Source organism: Lolium perenne, chromosome 2 (genome assembly GCF_019359855.2).
Source record: "Lolium perenne isolate Kyuss_39 chromosome 2, Kyuss_2.0, whole genome shotgun sequence".
NCBI lineage: Eukaryota > Viridiplantae > Streptophyta > Magnoliopsida > Poales > Poaceae > Lolium > Lolium perenne.
Genome location: NC_067245.2, coordinates 243,505,160 through 243,524,532, shown reverse-complemented (window position 1 = coordinate 243,524,532; position 19,373 = coordinate 243,505,160). Strand labels below are relative to the sequence as shown.

The window sequence follows — 19,373 nt, the reverse complement described above, 5'->3', positions numbered from 1 at the left end:
TATATGATTCACTTGAGAGTCATTATGTGATGAACTAGAACATCATAAATAATTAAGAGAAGTACAATAAGAAGCCAGATGTTAAATAATAGTGTAAGAATTGTGTTCCAAAAACATGGGAAGTGTGCCAAGCACATCATGACCATAGATTTATGGTAGAAACACTTGGAAGTATAGGAGCTATATTTCCATAGTTATGTGTTTAGAGTAGCAATGTTAAAACCTAGACATATCATGTGAGATAGTCCTCAATAAAATGAAAGTTAAGTAGTACTTCCAAAGGAAATTAGGTTAACTTTAACTATCCTAGGCCACTTTGTTTCAAGTTTATCTCATGGCAAATGTGCAATTAAGGTAAATGTTGAGACAAATAGTAGATTCCCCTATATTCGTGCTAAGTATCACGATATAAACCTATATTATGTGGTGTTATATACTACACATCGCAGCCTGATGTTTAGGGATGCCTTACCCAACTATTACATTCAGGCATATAATGATGTGTATTATGAGCACAAAGCTGAATCTTCTTGGATTTTATTGGATTTTCATTGATTGACTAGATCCGTGCATGAAGTTTGACCTTGGTGTGCAAATGCATGTTGCATCATTAAGTTCTTTCTTGATGTTACAGGTCTAGAGGGTAAATGGGATCGCGTGAGGGAGAGACGAGTTACCAACCAACTGAGGAAATAGTAACGACTCATGAAGAGAGGGAGGCAAAAGAAGGTCAGGAAAGCGAAGCTAAGCGGATGGAAGAGGCATTATCCGCCACTAGATCGTCAACATCAACCCCTGTCCTGCTTGGGCAAGAATTCCTTGAGCACATGGAAAGGATGGCTGAGGATAGAGCAGCAAACTTAGCACAACAAAATGAGTTTTTCAGTCGTTTGATACGTGAGAATAATGGACGTATCAGAAATGGAGGGCCAAAAGGAGTGAGTCTTACGGAATTCCTACAAACCAATCCACTAACTTTTGCTTCCGCACCAGAACCTATGGATGCGGATGATTGGTTGAGGGACACTGGGCGGAAATTAAAGACAGTTCGGTGTAATGATGAAGAGAAGGTTAGATATGCCACCTATCTACTATCAGGACTAGCAGCGTCATGGTGGGATAACGTGATTCTAATTCAACCTTCGGGACATGTTTTCATGTGGGACGAGTTTAAGAAGAAGTTCCGAGAAGCCCAGGTTCCTGAAAGTATCATGGAGCTAAAGAGAAGAGAGTTCGAGACCTTGAAGCAGAATGACTTGTCGGTATGGAAATATCTAGGAGAGTTTGATCGTTTATCACGTTATGCAGCAGAGGATGTGAACACAGAGGAGAAAAGGATAAAAAGGTTCTTAAAAGGGATGAATCCATTCCTGAAAATGCAGTTGAATCTAACCGAATGCACAAGGTTCCACGAGCTAGTGGATACTGCAATTACTTTGGAGAATGATTATGAAGAAGTGCAGAATGAAAGAAAACGGAAGGCAAGGTTGGAACCACAACCAATTCAGATACAACAAACTCAGTCAGAGATGAATTTCCAAACTAGAGATGAGACAATCGTACCGTTTTATAGTCGAGTTCGATGCCATAACTGTGCAAGAAAAGGTCACTATGCCAAGGACTGCACGCAATAGGATATTACCTGTTTTGGATGTGGACAACTAGGTCATATGAAATCAGAATGCCCGGATCCATAGCTGGTACGAAGATCAAATGAAGCAATGAACCAATTTTCAAATCATCGGGGGAGCTCATCATCTAAGAAGTTCGAAAAAGGAAGTGGATGGAGCACAAGGACGGATGCATAGGACTTTGACCATACTTATTCTGACCCAATCAGTTTGTTGAACACAACTTCTTCATGTAGCACAATATTAGTTGCAGAATAATATCTTTAAATTGCTCAAGCTTTCATGGGCAACACACTTGTCCTGTGTAAAGTTGGAATAACCATAGTTGCATAACCAACTAACATATCGTACTGGTATTCACAGCCATGTGGGTACACAATCAATCCAAATAAGATACCCTACAAAAGTACAATAGAAAGCCCAGGAAAAGACATATAGCCTAACCAAGGAGCTAGTTGGTTGGGGAAGATAAGCTTAGCAACCATTAGGACATCCCTAAGGGGGAGAGCGGGGGATCAGTTGGATCCAATATGAATCAATACCTTGAGCAAGATAGTTGATGAAGGTCTGAACCGAGAGAAAGTTTGATCTTATTTTTATAAGATTGTTGAACACTACTTTCAAAAAGATGTCAGACCAGAAGTCAAGGTTCATACCTCGAGGAAGTCAAAATTGGACTATAACTTGAGAAAGTGAGGAATACTTACTCAAAAGTACGGAAGCTTAAGTAAGTCATGGTTAAGGAAGTTGGATGAAAGAAATATCAGAGACCAAATAAAGCTCAAATAGGCCAAAGACCGAAGGAGTTAGACCTTGCCAAAACTAAATACAATTAGAAGGATTCCTTTCATGGAACCTAAATAACCCAAAATAGTTATAGGTATCAACTATAAACCATGATTGGATGGACTAAATGAGTCTAATCCATTCTTAGGGAAATAAACCATCACGGCCATTTCTATGATAAGTACCTTACCAAGTACCACTATTGCACTTTTGGTAGTAAGGGAAAACAAAGACCTATTTACCAATTAGGAGTATGTTATCAAACTAGTCATCAGTTAAGACTAGCAGCATCAGAATAAGTTCCAATCATTGAACCTTCAATGGGAAACGAAACAAGATTATGATATTGAAAGAAATCATGGAATTGAAGTAGAAGCTATGGTTCAGAGACGGACACTAATGGATTCCAGGAAGAATCTGGACAAGGGATATATTCAATTATATCTAGTGGGATCACCCCGGAGTTCGAGAAAAGTCGTAGTCCGCACAAGTCAGATCCACACTCCGGAAACGTGAGAGCGTTCAAACTTCGAGGACGAAGTTTAGTTTAAGGGGTAGAGACTGTAATATCCCAGGTAATGGGGTTACAAAAATAAAGGAAACAGATGTGTGCATTGCATTCATGCATAGAAAATCCGGGGAATTTTCGCGCGTTCGTTTAAAACACAAAGATGTCGAGGTTTCTCTTGTGTCGAGGGAATTGATATAGGTCATCGACACTAGTGCAATAAATTTCGACATGACCTTTGACGATTTATTATGTTTTCGAGGGAAGGAGTTTGAATTCAAATTCAAATATGAATAACATGAATTCAAATAAAACTTGAATTGGAAATTGAATTCCAAACAAATATATAAAACACAATTCAAGATTTACAAGTAGATAAAGAAATAAAATATATATTACATTAAGAAAAATAATAACTTAATCAATTACAAGCTCCAAAAGAAATAGGAGATTACAAAGAAATAAAAAAAAGAATCCCTAAATCTAATCTTGATCTCCTTATTCTTCATTCCCTGCAAAAGAAACAACAAAGACAGAAGAAATGGTTTGTGAATGTTAAAATGTTTGCCTCACCTTTGGTGAGGCAATGTTAAATGTTGGAGACTAGCCATAGGAAATTAGGAACTTGTCCTAATAACCAAAATTCGATCAGAGGGAGAAGTATTCTTTTTAGGCAGCATTAGGGACAAATGGGATTTTTGGATCATGAGGCATCAAATAAGAAGGCAACTTAGGCAAATAGCAACACTGAAATGATCCATTACTATAGGCAACAAACCAACAATGTTCTTCCCTCTAATCTAGCTAGTGTCCTTTTAGAAGCCCACATATTTTTTTATCAGTGATTCACCATTGACATTAGATAGTCAAGATGAACCATTAGCCATACAAGTTAAGCCCACAAGTTATACTGCAAATCCCAACATAATAACATCCAATGCTAATTATCCACTTGGCAACAGAGAAATAAGAGGACAAGTATAGGATAAGAGCAACCTGACGTTGCTTGCTCAAGGAGGAAGAGAAAGGAATATTGTTCTCTTTCACTAGATAGGGAAACACACACACAGGTAGCACAGTCACACACATGCAGTTGTGTGTTGTCAACACCACAAACCGCAGCCAGCAGTATAAAAGGCAGTACCGCAGTACCAACAGTCCCTTGGACACACACAATCTATCCGGCCATAACCTTGTTTGTGCTTTGACAAAGGCAGCACCAACAACCCTTGATCATATACACATTAGTAGATATCAAGAAAAGCTAGAACAACAAGCACCCACACACATCTCTGAGAGACAGCAACTAGATCAATATGAAGTAGATCAAGAAGCTAGGAGGAGCAGGCATGTCACCAGAAGCAAGGTATCACAGAAGCTAGAAGAATCCACCAGATATCAAGCTAGGGAGCAACAGGTAGAAATCAACCAGTAGCTCAAATAGATCATACAGTATATATTCCCCATTAACATCTCTGGGTAAATAAAGGAAGCATATACAGTCATTCCATTTAACTACCCTTCTACTAGAGTATCGTCTAGGAGGATAGAGAAATATATTTCTCTCAGTCATGAACAGAGGTGCTGCTCACAATCATCCTAGAGAATTAAAAAGCCACATCAAAGCATCTGTTCTTATCACAAGTTTGTGCCTCAGCCTTTGCATCATAGGCTGGGCCAAGATATCAAGTGCAATCTACGTTCTTATAAATTTTTACATAGCACAGCTTTCAGCAGTAAACTCATAATCTACTTGGGGTCCAGGAAATCCTCCTAGGCCAACCAAGTAGCACCATGGCAACAATTAGAGGCTACAAGCATACAAGCTAACACAGCAAGCCATCAAGTGAATTGCCAAATTAAGTATCAAGTAAATAAGGTCTCTGTATACATCAACACTAGTATACTGCCATATCTCAGTTCATCCTTGAGATAAACACAACTGTAACCAAATCATGTAATTGAAATTATACATTCAGTTTTGTCAGACTAATGCCACCACAAACTACACATGCTTTGGATGATTAATCCATCCAAAAATGAAGCATTCCACTTCACAAATGAGTTACCAATCTTAAGCATATAATATAACTCACTAGCATCAGTACTTGACTGATAATTTTACAAGTCATATAGCACATGTATAGCACTCACAAGCATATGCAATAATTTGGCCAAATACACACAAGTTCTTGGCCAACAAATCCATAGCCATATAGAATACCGAGACAGAGAGAGAGAGGGAAAGAGGGTATAAGTAGCTCACATTGTTATAGAGGAATAGTCGTAGCGGTTGACACCGGGGTTGCATCGGCGACGCCGTCCTGCTGGCGTCGAGGTCGAGGATGCAGTGAGGACAGCGACAGCACCACCAGTACATCGACGCCGAGGTTGCGTCTATGGCGCCATCCATCGATGTCGAGCACCGCAGGTCACAGAAGCACCACCACCATAGCAACACACCGTCACACCACACTGGCACCACTCCACCGAAGACAATAGGTCAAGAAGAACGAAGTAGTGCTCGTAGGCAGTGAAACGGAGCAGCAGGAGGTGTGGCAACTAGAAACCACACCCTATCTCCTTGCTAGGAGATTCTATGAGTGTTTTCACTTCAAATGTCATTTTCACCTTTGGAGTTTTGGAGGGCCGAATTGGCAAAGAGAGCTTATGCTGTGGCAAAAGGAATGTGATAATGAGTGGACCTTTGTTTCTAAATCTCCTTCTTCTAGATCACAGGTTAATGGTTTGGCTTATAAACAGACGACTTCTACCAGGAAGGCTCAGTTCAATGTTTGTAAGCGAGTTGATCCTCACACTTCACCAACTCCACAGCAGAGGAATTCTTCAGTTTCTACAGATATTTCTTGGCAGAGTGATCAGTTAAATTATGCTCGATCGGATTTAGCGGGATCAAAGGATTCAAATTGTCTGGGCTCTTCGTCAGTGATGTCTACGTTCCCCCTCCTTTCCTGTAGACAGTGTTGGGCCTCCAAGAGCAGAGGTTTGTAGAACAGCAGCAAGTTTTCCCTTAAGTGGATCACCCAAGGTTTATCGAACTCAGGGAGGAAGAGGTCAAAGATATTCCTCTCATGCAACCCTGCAACCACAAAGCAAGAAGTCTCTTGTGTCCCCAACACACCTAATAGGTGCACTAGTTCGGCGAAGAGATAGTGAAATACAGGTGGTATGAATATATATGAGCAGTAGCAACGGTGCCAGAAAATAGCTTGCTGGCTTGTAGTTGATGGTGGTAGTATTGCAGCAGTAGTAACACAGTGAAACAGTAAACAAGCAGTAGTAACGCAGCAGTATTTAGGAACAAGGCCTAGGGATTACACTTTCACTAGTGGACACTCTCAACATTGATCACATAACAGAATAGACAAATGCATACTCTACACTTTTGTTGGATGATGAACACATTGCGTAGGATTACACGAACCCTCAATGCCGGAGTTAACAAGCTCCACAATAATGCTCATGTTTAAGTAACCTTATAGTGTAAGATAGATCAATAGACTAAACCAAGTACTAACATAGCATGCACACTGTCACCTTCATGCATATGTAGGAGGAATAGATCACATCAATATTATCATAGCAATAGTTAACTTCGCAATCTACAAGAGATCATGATCATAGCATAAACCAAGTACTAACACGGTGCACACACTGTCACCTTTACACACGTGCAGGAGGAATAGAACTACTTTAATAACATTGCTAGAGTAGCACATAGATAAATTGTGATACAAAACTCATATGAATCTCAATCATGTAAAGCAGCTCATGAGATTATTGTATTGAGGTACATGGGAGAGATGAACCACATAGCTACCGGTACAGCCCCGAGCCTCGATGGAGAACTACTCCCTCCTCATGGGAGCAGCAGCGGTGATGATGATGGCGGTGGAGATGGCAGCGGTGTCGATGGAGAAGCCTTCCGGGGGCCCCGCTCCGGCAGGGTGCCGGAACAGAGACTCCTGTCCCCCAGATCTTGGCGTCGCGATGGCGGCGGCTCTGGAAGGTTTCTGTGGTTTTCGCCAATTGTATCAGGGTTTTCGATCCAGGGGCTTTATATAGGCGAAGAGGCGGCGCAGGAGGGTCGAAGGGGTGCCCACACCATAGGGTGGCGCGGGCCCCCCCTGGCCGCGCCGGCCTAGGGTTTGGGTGGCCTGTGCCCCCTCCCTGGTGGCTCTCGGGTGTTCTGGATGCTTCCGATGAAAATAGGAACCTGGGCGTTGATTTCGTCCGATTCCGAGAATATTTCGTTACTAGGATTTCTGAAACCAAAAACAGCAGAAAACAGGAACTGGCACTTCGGCATCTTGTTAATAGGTTAGTTCCAGAAAATGCACGAATATGACATAAAGTGTGCATAAAACATGTAGATAACATCAATAATGTGGCATGGAACATAAGAAATTATCGATACGTCGGAGACGTATCAGCATCCCCAAGCTTAGTTCTGCTCGTCCCGAGCAGGTAAAACGATAACAAAGATAATTTCTGGAGTGACATGCCATCATAACCTTGATCATACTATTTGTAAAGCATATGTAGTGAATGCAGCGATCAAAACAATGTATATGACATGAGTAAACAAGTGAATCATATAGCAAAGACTTTTCATGAATAGTACTTCAAGACAAGCATCAATAAGTCTTGCATAAGAGTTAACTCATAAAGCAATAATTCATAGTAAAGGCATTGAAGCAACACAATGGAAGATTAAGTTTCAGCGGTTGCTTTCAACTTGTAACATGCATATCTCATGGATATTGTCAACATAGAGTAATATAATAAGTGCAATATGCAAGTATGTAGGAATCAATGCACAGTTCACACAAGTGTTTGCTTCTTAAGATGGAGAGAGATAGGTAAACTGACTCAACATAAAAGTAAAAGAATGGTCCTTCAAAGAGGAAAGCATCGATTGCTATATTTGTGCTAGAGCTTTTTATTTTGAAAACATAAAGAGAGCATAAAAATAAAGTTTTGAGAGGTGTATGTTGTTGTCAACGAATGGTAGCGGGTACTCTAACCCCCTTGCCAGACAAACCTTCAAAGAGCGGCTCCCATTTTATTTTATTTTTGGATGGCACTCCTTCCAACCTTTCTTTCACAAACCATGGCTAACCGAATCCTCGGGTGCCTGCCAACAATCTCATACCATGAAGGAATGCCTTTTTATTTTAGTTTTATTATGATGACACTCCTCCCAACCTTTGCTTACACAAGCCATGGCTAACCGAATCCTTCGGGTGCCGTCCAACAATCACATACCATGGAGGAGTGTCTATTTTTGTTAATTAATTTGGGACTGGGAATCCCATTGCCAGCTCTTTTTGCAAAATTATTGGATAAGCGGATGAAGCCACTAGTCCATTGGTGAAAGTTGCCCAACAAGATTGAAAGATAAACACCACATACTTCCTCATGAGCTATAAAACATTGACACAAATCAGAGGTGATAAATTTTGAATTGTTTAAAGGTAGCACTCAAGCAATTTACTTTGGAATGGCGGAGAAATACCATGTAGTAGGTAGGTATGGTGGACACAAATGGCATAGTGGTTGGCTCAAGTATTTTGGATGCATGAGAAGTATTCCCTCTCGATACAAGGTTTAGGCTAGCAAGGCTTATTTGAAACAAACACAAGGATGAACCGGTGCAGCAAAACTCACATAAAAGACATATTGAAAACATTATAAGACTCTACACCGTCTTGCTTGTTGTTCAAACTCAATACTAGAAATTATCTAGACCTTAGAGAAACCAAATATGCAAATCAAATTTTAGCATGCTCTATGTATTTCTTCATTAATGGGTGCAAAGCATATGATGCAAGAGCTTAATCATGAGCACAACAATTGCCATGTATCACATTACCCAAGACATTAATAGCAATTACTACATGTATCATTTTCCAATTCCAACCATATAACAATTTAACGAAGAGGAAACTTCGCCATGAATACTAAAAGCTAAGAACACATGTGTTCATATGAACCAGCGGAGCGTGTCTCTCTCCCACACAAGCATTTATTCAAACAAAAGCAAAAACAAAAGCACACAGACGCTCCAAGAAAAGCACATAAGATGTGACCGAATAAAAATATAGTTTCAAGAGAAGGAACCTGATAATTTGTCGATGAAGAGGGGGATGCCTTGGGCATCCCCAAGCTTAGACGCTTGAGTCTTCTTAGAATATGCAGGGATGAACCACCGGGGCATCCCCAAGCTTAGAGCTTTCACTCTTCTTGATCATAGTATATCATCCTCCTCTCTTGACCCTTGAAAACTTCCTCCACACCAAACTCGAAACAAACTCATTAGAGGGTTAGTGCACAATAAAAATTAACATATTCAGAGGTGACACAATCATTCTTAACACTTCTGGACATTGCATAATGCTACTGGACATTAGTGGATCAAAGAAATTCATCCAACATAGCAAAAGAGGCAATGCGAAATAAAAGGCAGAATCTGTCAAAACAGAACAGTTCGTATTGACGAATTTTAAAATGGCACCAGACTTGCTCAAATGAAAATGCTCAAATTGAATGAAAGTTGCGTACATATCTGAGGATCATGCACGTAAATTGGCTTAATTTTCTGAGCTACCTACAGGGAGGTGGACCCAGATTCGTGACAGCAAAGAAATCTGGAACTGCGCAGTAATCCAAATCTAGTACTTACTTTTCTATCAACGGCTTAACTTGGCACAACAAAACACAAAACTAAGATAAGGAGAGGTTGCTACAGTAGTAAACAACATCCAAGACACAAATATAAAACAAAGTACTGTAGCAAAATAACACATGGGTTATCTCCCAAGAAGTTCTTTTCTTTATAGCCATTAAGATGGGCTCAGCAGTTTTAATGATGCACTCGCAAGAAATAATATTTGAAGCAAAAGAGAGCATCAAGAGGCAAATTCAAAACACATTTAAGTCTAACATGCTTCCTATGCATAGGAATCTTGTAAATAAACAAGTTCAAGAAGAGCAAAGTAACAAGTATAGGAAGATAAAACAAGCATAGCTTCAAAAATTTCAGCACATAGAGAGGTATTTTAGTAACATGAAAATTTTTACAACCATATTTTCCTCTCTCATAATAACTTTCAGTAGTGTCATGAGCAAACTCAACAATATAACTATCACATAAAGCATTCTTATCATGAGTCTCATGCATAAAATTATTACTCTCCACATAGGCATAATCAATTTTATTAGTAATAGCGGGAGCAAATTCAACAAAGTAGCTATCATTATTATTCTCATCAAGTGTAGGAGGCATAGTATAATCACAACAAAATTTACTCTCCATAGTAGGTGGCACCAAAAGACCAATATCATTATAATCATCATAAATAGGAGGCAAAGTATCATTAAAGAAAATTTTCTCCTCAATGCTTGGGGGACTAAAAAGATCATGCTCATCAAAACCAGCTTCCCCAAGCTTAGAATTTTCCATATCATTAGCAACAATGGTATTCAAAGTGTTCATACTAACATGTTCCATGGGTTTTTTAATTTTTGGATCAAACCATCCATGTCTTAAATCAGGAAATAGAGTAAAAAGCTCATTGTTGTCCATTATGCCAAACTAGTGTAAACAAGAAACAAAAAGTTGCAATTGCAGGATCTAAAGGAAATAGCTTTGAGTACTTACGGCGCCGGGAAATAGCTTAGTAGCCGAGATCCGGAGTGTGAGTACCTTTTACCTTTCCTCCCCGGCAACGGCGCCAGAAAATAGGCTTGATGTCTACGTTCCCCCTCCTTTCCTGTAGACAGTGTTGGGCCTCCAAGAGCAGAGGTTTGTAGAACAGCAGCAAGTTTTCCCTTAAGTGGATCACCCAAGGTTTATCGAACTCAGGGAGGAAGAGGTCAAAGATATTCCTCTCATGCAACCCTGCAACCACAAAGCAAGAAGTCTCTTGTGTCCCCAACACACCTAATAGGTGCACTAGTTCGGCGAAGAGATAGTGAAATACAGGTGGTATGAATATATATGAGCAGTAGCAACGGTGCCAGAAAATAGCTTGCTGGCTTGTAGTTGATGGTGGTAGTATTGCAGCAGTAGTAACACAGTGAAACAGTAAACAAGCAGTAGTAACGCAGCAGTATTTAGGAACAAGGCCTAGGGATTACACTTTCACTAGTGGACACTCTCAACATTGATCACATAACAGAATAGACAAATGCATACTCTACACTTTTGTTGGATGATGAACACATTGCGTAGGATTACACGAACCCTCAATGCCGGAGTTAACAAGCTCCACAATAATGCTCATGTTTAAGTAACCTTATAGTGTAAGATAGATCAATAGACTAAACCAAGTACTAACATAGCATGCACACTGTCACCTTCATGCATATGTAGGAGGAATAGATCACATCAATATTATCATAGCAATAGTTAACTTCGCAATCTACAAGAGATCATGATCATAGCATAAATCAAGTACTAACACGGTGCACACACTGTCACCTTTACACACGTGCAGGAGGAATAGAACTACTTTAATAACATTGCTAGAGTAGCACATAGATAAATTGTGATACAAAACTCATATGAATCTCAATCATGTAAAGCAGCTCATGAGATTATTGTATTGAGGTACATGGGAGAGATGAACCACATAGCTACCGGTACAGCCCCGAGCCTCGATGGAGAACTACTCCCTCCTCATGGGAGCAGCAGCGGTGATGATGATGGCGGTGGAGATGGCAGCGGTGTCGATGGAGAAGCCTTCCGGGGGCACTTCCCCGCTCCGGCAGGGTGCCGGAACAGAGACTCCTGTCCCCCAGATCTTGGCGTCGCGATGGCGGCGGCTCTGGAAGGTTTCTGTGGTTTTCGCCAATCGTATCAGGGTTTTCGATCCAGGGGCTTTATATAGGCGAAGAGGCGGCGCAGGAGGGTCGAAGGGGTGCCCACACCATAGGGTGGCGCGGGCCCCCCCTGGCCGCGCCGGCCTAGGGTTTGGGTGGCCTGTGCCCCCTCCCTGGTGGCTCTCGGGTGTTCTGGATGCTTCCGATGAAAATAGGAACCTGGGCGTTGATTTCGTCCGATTCCGAGAATATTTCGTTACTAGGATTTCTGAAACCAAAAACAGCAGAAAACAGGAACTGGCACTTCGGCATCTTGTTAATAGGTTAGTTCCAGAAAATGCACGAATATGACATAAAGTGTGCATAAAACATGTAGATAACATCAATAATGTGGCATGGAACATAAGAAATTATCGATACGTCGGAGACGTATCAGTCAGCACCCTCTGATATTGGGCCGGATTTTGCTAAAGCCTCTACTGCTGAAGATACGCCTGGGCTAGATGGGCTTATGGAGGTGATTGATGATATTGTGTTTAGGTTTTGGGAATGTTCGCGCTGTCTTAGCATGGGTCATAATTCGGCCCAGTGCAGCAATGATATCAGGTGCCGCAAGTGTTTTAACTATGGACATATTGGAAAGAATTGCTTTGCTTCTTTGGGAAAAAAATCTATGAAGTGGATACCGAAATGACAATTTAATAAGGGAAAAACCCTGGACTCTGGGGAGACTCGCCCAGATATCGGCTCTGCCGTTCCACCTCCCACAATCCCGACTCCTCCGCCACCTCCCCCTGTCCTGCCGCCGCCGCCATTGGAGTCTTCGATTCCATACTCGGTTCCTAGCTCGGTCGCCATGGCAAACTTCGAGATTGATCCTACCCCATGGCTGCCATGGGGTCACCATATCATTGACGGTGGACCAACTAGGCTTCCTCGGACCTTCTACTTTCCTGCGCAAGATCCGCCGCCACAACATCAGTCGTATTGTGTGGCAGTGGTGGAGCCGGTGCAGCCACCTGGGCAGGATGGTTTTTGGCGCGAACAGGTGCGTGGTCTCTTAGAGGGTCCCCTGAATAGGCATGTCATTGAGTATCAGCCGAGCATGTTTGGTGTGGGTCTTTTTCAGCTCAATGGTCCCAATTCCAAGCATGCGCTCGTAGAACATGGTCACTTTCAGCTGCATCCAAATGTGTTTGTTCGTTTTATTGATCCGGCTGATGCAGAGAATCATAGGGCAGTTCAGGGTTATCGCCGTGGTTGGTTAATGTTTCTGGGTGTGCCACCAGATTTTAGGAATGATTTGGATATCACCAATGCGGTGTCGACCTTTGGTCAGTATCATTACTTGAACAATTTAGACCCCATCAAGTCAAGGATTTTGGTTTATGCATCTTTCCCTTCAGTGGCTACAGTTCCTAGAGATGTAGTTTTTGGCAAGTTTGGTACGGTAGGAGGTTTCCGTGAATCTTGGACTGCAGCAGTATTTGTTTTGTCTGCTGAATTTGCTGAACAGCTACCTCCGGATGAGGATCCGATGCCACCCAATGGCAATCCCCACCCCATGTCTGGGCAGTTGCAGCCATTCCTGAATAATTTTGTGCCGCCTCAGTACCCTGAGATGGGTTGGAATGAGCAATAGGTTGAGCATATTGGAGCAGATGTTGACAATAATCATGGTGGAAATATGGATTTGGAACAGGAAGTTGTTCCTGAGGTTCAGGAGTCTATGGTTTTACAACCTTCAGAGGGCTCTCTTTCTTCAGTTAACAATGAGGAGGAGGGGATACAGCAGCCTGGGAATATTAATCTTGATCTTGCTTTGGGTTTGCTTCCTGATCCTCTGCATAATATCCAAGGAAATAATCAGATAGTTCATGTGGGTTTGATGGTTCATGGACCTAGCCTTCCACCTGCTATGCAATGGGATAATGTGTGCAAGATGATGTTGCCAAGTATTTTTTCTGATTTATTGCCAGTGGCTCCCAGGGGTAGTCCTTTAGGGTTTCTCAAATCTGTGTCTATGCATAAAAGGACTTGGTCTGTTGCATTTGATGAAGGAAGGAAGTTGTTGTTAGCTTTCTTACAGGAGCCAGTGCTTCAGCGTGTTGTCATGGACAGAAGGAGGAAAGTGGCTAGAGAATTGAAATTTGATTTCTCCAATGACTGTTCTTTGGAGTCTGTGCCCTTCTCTGCTACTCCAGAGTCTATGGGGTAAGATTTCTGTCAAGAGCAGGGGCAAGAAGAAGGTTAATCAGGTGGTTCAGCCATCTGAAAGAAGATTCACACGTAGCTCTTTGAAGTTAGATGGTTACAAGGCTAAGCCAGTTGATGCTCTCAAGCAGACACCTAGGAAGAAGCCTAGAGCAAAGATGTTGCTGGTCACTACCCCACCTGGGGAGGAAAGTTCCACTAAGCAGAACCAACATCAGGATCAAGGCAATTCTGCAGAGGATGATCAGATTCCAGCCACACCAATCAATGTGTTGCAGAGGGTGGGCACTCATCTTGGTATTGATCCTGCCAAGATTACCAAGGAGAAGCTTGAGGCTGATCCCAAGAACAAGGCGCAATCTTCCTCTGATGATTAGTGTCTTTTTGCTACTCCCTACACTACAAGAAAAGTTGCCATGGCCGACGAAGTTGAAGTCGCGCCGTGGTTGCTGGTGTACCATGGCCGACGATTTTGGGTCCCTCCGTGGTGCATGTCAAAACTTTTTTTTTCTCGTTTTTGAGGCCACCTAGCCCGACGAAAGCGGCCAAAACATCGTGTATGGTGGCCCGGGACGTGGTGCATCTCGAAATCTCGGGTTCGCCGGCCGAGTCAACGCAAATCCGCACCGCCGAGGGATGTAGGGCCCAGATGGCAGCCTCTCTGGCATTGTTTTTTTTCTCGATCGCGCCATCTCGTTCAACGTTCTCCGATCGAGCCGTTTACGATGCAGGATCATGGGTCCCGCATGTCATCCTCTATGAACCAAAATTCTTTCTATTCTTGGATTTTTTTTGACCCCCTGATTTCTGGCTACTTCCTTTTTCTTTTGATCCCTTGCCGCCTTGGAAACGTTGAGACCGCTGCTGCTAAATGGGACCCGCATGTCATCCTCTATGTGCAATCAACTTTCTTTTCTTGGAGTTTTTTTTGGCACCTCATATTTGGTCACTTGCCTTTTTTTTTCGATCCCCTGCCGCCTCTCAAACGGTGATACCGCTGCTGCTAAATGGGACCCGCATGTCATCCTCTATGTACTATAAAACTTTCTTTTCTTGGATTTTTTTTTGGCACCTCATATTTGGTCACTTGCCTTTTTCTTTCGATCCCCTGCCGCCACTCAAACGGTGATACCGCTGCTGCTAACTGGGACCCGCATGTCATCCTCTATGTACTATAAAACTTTCTTTTCTTGAATTATTTTTGGCACCTCATATTTGGTCACTTGCCTTTTTCTTTCGATCCCCTGCCGCCTCTCAAACGGTGATACCGCTGCTGCTAAATGGGACCCGCATGTCATCCTCTATGTACTATAAAACTTTCTTTTCTTGAATTATTTTTGGCTCCTGATATTTTTTCACTTGCCTTTTTCTTTCGATCTCATGCCACGTTTGAAACGTTGAGGAACCTGCTGGCTCATGGGACCCGCATGTCATCCTCTATGTACTATAAAAGTTCATTTTCTTGGTTTTTTTCACCCTCTGATTTTTGGCAATTTCTTTTTTCTTTTGAACCCCTGCCGCCTCTCAAACGGTGATACCGCTTCTTCTAAATGGGACCCGCATGTCATCCTCTATGTACTATAAAACTTTCTTTTCTTGAATTATTTTTGGCTCCTCATATTTGGTCACTTGCCTTTTTCTTTCGATCTCATGCCACGTTTGAAACGTTGAGGAACCTCTTTGGCTCATGGGACCCGCATGTCATCCTCTATGTGCTATAAAAGTTTATTTTCTTTATTTTTTTCACCCTCTGATTTTTGGCTATTTCCTTTTTCTTTCGATCCCTGCCGCCTTGGAAACGTTGGGTAAGCTGCTGACTCATGGGACCCGCATGTCATCCTCTATGTACAATCAACTTTCTTTTTCTTTTGATCTCAAGCCGCATTTGAAACGTTGAGACCGCTTTGCTAAATGGGACCCGCATGTCATCCTCTACGTTCAATAATGTTTCTTTTCTTGGTTGATCTTTGGCTCCTGTTTTTTTGTCACTTGCCTTTTTCTTTCGATCTCATGCCGCCTTTGAAACGTTGAGTAAGCTGCTGGCTCATGGGTCCCGCATGTCATCCTCTACGAACAATAAAAGTTTCCTTTCTTGGAGTTATTTTTTACCCCTAATTTACGGCTATTTGCCTTTTTCTTTTGATCTCCTGCCCCCTACGAAACGATGAGGACGCTGTTGGCAGGTCGGTCCCACATGTCATCCTCTATGAACAATAAAAGTTTCCTTTGGTGGATTTATTTTTGACCCCTAATAAATTTCTGGCTATTTCCTTTTTTCTTTTGATCCCCCTGCCGCCTTGGAATTGTTGAGAATGCTATCGCCTCATTTTTCTTTTGGTCCTGTGCCGCCTTGGAAACGTTGAGACCGCTGCTACAAAATGGGACCCGCATGTCATCCTCTATGTACAATAAAGTTTCTTTTCTTGGATTATTTTTGGCTCAGGAGATTATGTCACTTGGCTTTTTCTTTCGATCTCATGCCGACTTTGAAACGTTGAGGATGCTGCTGCCTCATGGGTCCCGCATGTCATCCTCTCGTAACGATAAATGTTTTCTTTTCTTGTATTTTTTTACCAACTGATTTTTGGCTTTTTTATTTTCGGTCCCCTGCCGCCTTTGAAACGTTGGACGACGCTGCTGGCTCATGGGTCCCCGATGTCGACCTCCCGTACAAGAAACATGTGATATTTTATTTTGTAGACAATAAACGTTGTATTTCGCTCTGAGCTATTGCAAACGGATAAATTAAATCTTTATATCTACATAAACAAACTTATATGTTGAATCTCCTTGTTTTTTGTTTTTGCGAAGCATAGGACTTTCCTGTTTTTTATTTGAGAAAAATCCGACCTTTCCTGTTTTGGAGTGGGCTGAAATTGTACGAGTCAAAAGGCCCAGCAGGATAGTTCGAAGGCCCGGATGTCCGAGATACTGACCCAATTGAAATCTTTCTTTTCTTGGATTTTTTTCACACCCTGATTTACGGCTACTTCATTTTTCTTTCGGTCTGTGCCGCCTTGGAATCGTTGAGACCGCTGCAACAAAATGGGACCCGCATGTCATCCTCTATGTACAATAAAGTTTCTTTTCTTGGATTATTTTTGGCTCCGATATTATGTCACTTGCCTTTTTCTTTCAATCTCATGTCGACTTTGAAACGTTGAGGAAGGCTGTGGCTCATGGGTCCCGCATGTCATCCTCTATGAACAATAAAAGTTTCCTTTGTTGGATTTATTTTTTTCCCTAATTTACGGCTATTTGCCTTTTTCTTTTGATCCCCTGCCCCCTTTGAAACGATGACGACGCCTTGGTGGCAAGTCGGTCCCACATGTCATCCTCTATGAACAATAAAAGTTTCCTTTGATGGATTTATTTTTGACCCTAATTAATTTACGGCTATTTCCTTTTTTCTTTTGATCCCCTGCCGCCTTGAAATAGTTGAGGATCTTTGCCTCATGGGTCCCGCATGTCATCCTCTCGAAAGGTAAATGTTTCTTTTCTTGAATTTGTTTACCAACTGATTTTTGGCTTATTTTTTCTTTCGATCTCCTGCCACCTTTAAAACATTGGCCCTGCTCTTGGCTCATGGGTCCCCAATGTCGGCCTCCCCATCTTGCAAATCCTCTTTCTGCAAAGGTTGTATTTCTAGATAGATAAGGTGGATTCGAATCTGCCATGGTTCGGGCAGCTCGGATAAGCCTTCTTGCACCTGATTAATGGAAGTAGTGTATAGCAAGGTCAAGACATGTGGCTCGGTGTAATGAATCTATTTGAATCATGTTGTGGGTTCAATCTGATAGTTCTCTAACGAGGTCAGCCAAAATAGAAATTAAGTTTTTTTCGAAAACAAATGCAAATTAAGATGAACACAAACATTAGTTATCATAATAGCTGATCATACATACATACTTGCTAAGAGCAAAAGCTTGCCGAGTTTTACCACCCATACAATTAATTAGCGATTCGAGATAAGATAACCTTATATAAGTATAACTACAAATGCATTTGCTAAGGGCTCATGGGGCAACAGTAACTAGACAACCGCGAACTTTATGACCAGCATGTCACGGTGGCATCGAAAGATCTTGACCTTCAACTTTGATCCAATGCGAAGTTTGGCACCGTCAATGAACTTTTTCCACACTGGAAGTAACAGCCAGCGGCCATCTGTGGGGACCGACGGAGTACCGTCCCTCCACGGTGAGACCTTCACTCTCCATGACGAGGGATATCTTGCCCCTTCGGCCAGCATTGAGATCCTTGGAGATACTTTTAGGCAATTTCGATTCAAAGCAAGAGATACCACCAAAAATTAGTCAATGGCACCAATGCACCGAACCATGTGAGACTTTGAGCAGAGAAGACATCAAGATAAGAGCGATTATCTTGTCATATACTCACGAACATAGCCTTCGGATGCGTCCTGGTCACCACACGGGTGGCCACAGCAATGAGCCGAGACCTCGGTGATCTGGTGGGGCGAGTGCGGGAGCACAGGCTGGTACACGAGCTGGTGCGATGCGAGGAGACTCTTTGGGCGAGTGCGATAAACGGTGCCTCTAGAGGAACCGGTGCTGATGCGAGGAAGGCTGTTGGGCAGGTGCGGTAAAAGGTGCGGCTAGAGGAACCAAGTGCCGATGCGAGGAGCCTGTGGGCGGAGTGTAGTATATGGGGCCTCTACGGGAACCAATGCCGATGTAGGGGACTGCGGGTAGATGCGAACGGAGCTGGTATAGGAACCGGTGCTGATGCGGGGAGAGTGGGAAGCCGGTGCCGGTGCTGGTGTGGTTGCCCTTTGTGACATCCACTCATGTTCCATCGGGATCTGCAGCTTTGATCATGTTAAACCCAGCAAGCTAGAACAGAGGGAATGGTTTAGAACAAGCTGCTCGTAACGGTTATCAAAAGATATGAGTAGAAAAAAGTTACATATTATATATTTGGAAGTGTCTCCAACTACGTAGCGATTACGTATATCTGCCCGTTTGAGTTTCGATCCTCACTCGTCGCCCTTCTTGAGACCGTAGTCAAAAGCAAACTTTCTCCAATCATGTCCATACAAATATGTGATGGCTCTGCGTCTTGTAGACATACACCTCATAGACCGTGTAGGTGTTCATCAATTTGCCATTGCCATGCATAGTGAAAGACCCTTCATGCGGACACATCTGGTTAATCATTGGACGAAGTTCACAAGGTACGATCTGCATGTGAAAATTGATACAAATGTAAGAAGCAGGAAGACTAAAAACAAGACTTTACTATATGCCAATTCATGCTAAACCACCGAGAATACATACCCGTAACTCGTGAAGGAGCTACTAGAAAGGTAGATAGAGCCATAGGAGGTGTTATATGCGGGGTATGTACATGGGCCCGCCATATTC

The 19,373-nt window shown here is 42.4% G+C and overlaps 1 protein-coding gene across 1 annotated transcript; it reads left to right on the top strand.

The window, feature by feature from the left end:
* The first annotated feature begins 998 nt into the window (after window positions 1-998).
* On the top strand, window positions 999-1,634 carry LOC139835768 (uncharacterized). Its single transcript, XM_071825633.1, has one exon. It carries the CDS (start codon window positions 999-1,001, stop codon window positions 1,632-1,634), a length of 636 nt encoding a protein of 211 aa, XP_071681734.1.
* The last annotated feature ends 17,739 nt before the right edge of the window (window positions 1,635-19,373 follow it).

Bases quoted from the DNA above. Each gene is read 5' to 3' on its own strand.
- LOC139835768 (XM_071825633.1), top strand. From the start codon at position 999: ATGGATGCGGATGATTGGTTGAGGGACACTGGGCGGAAATTAAAGACA.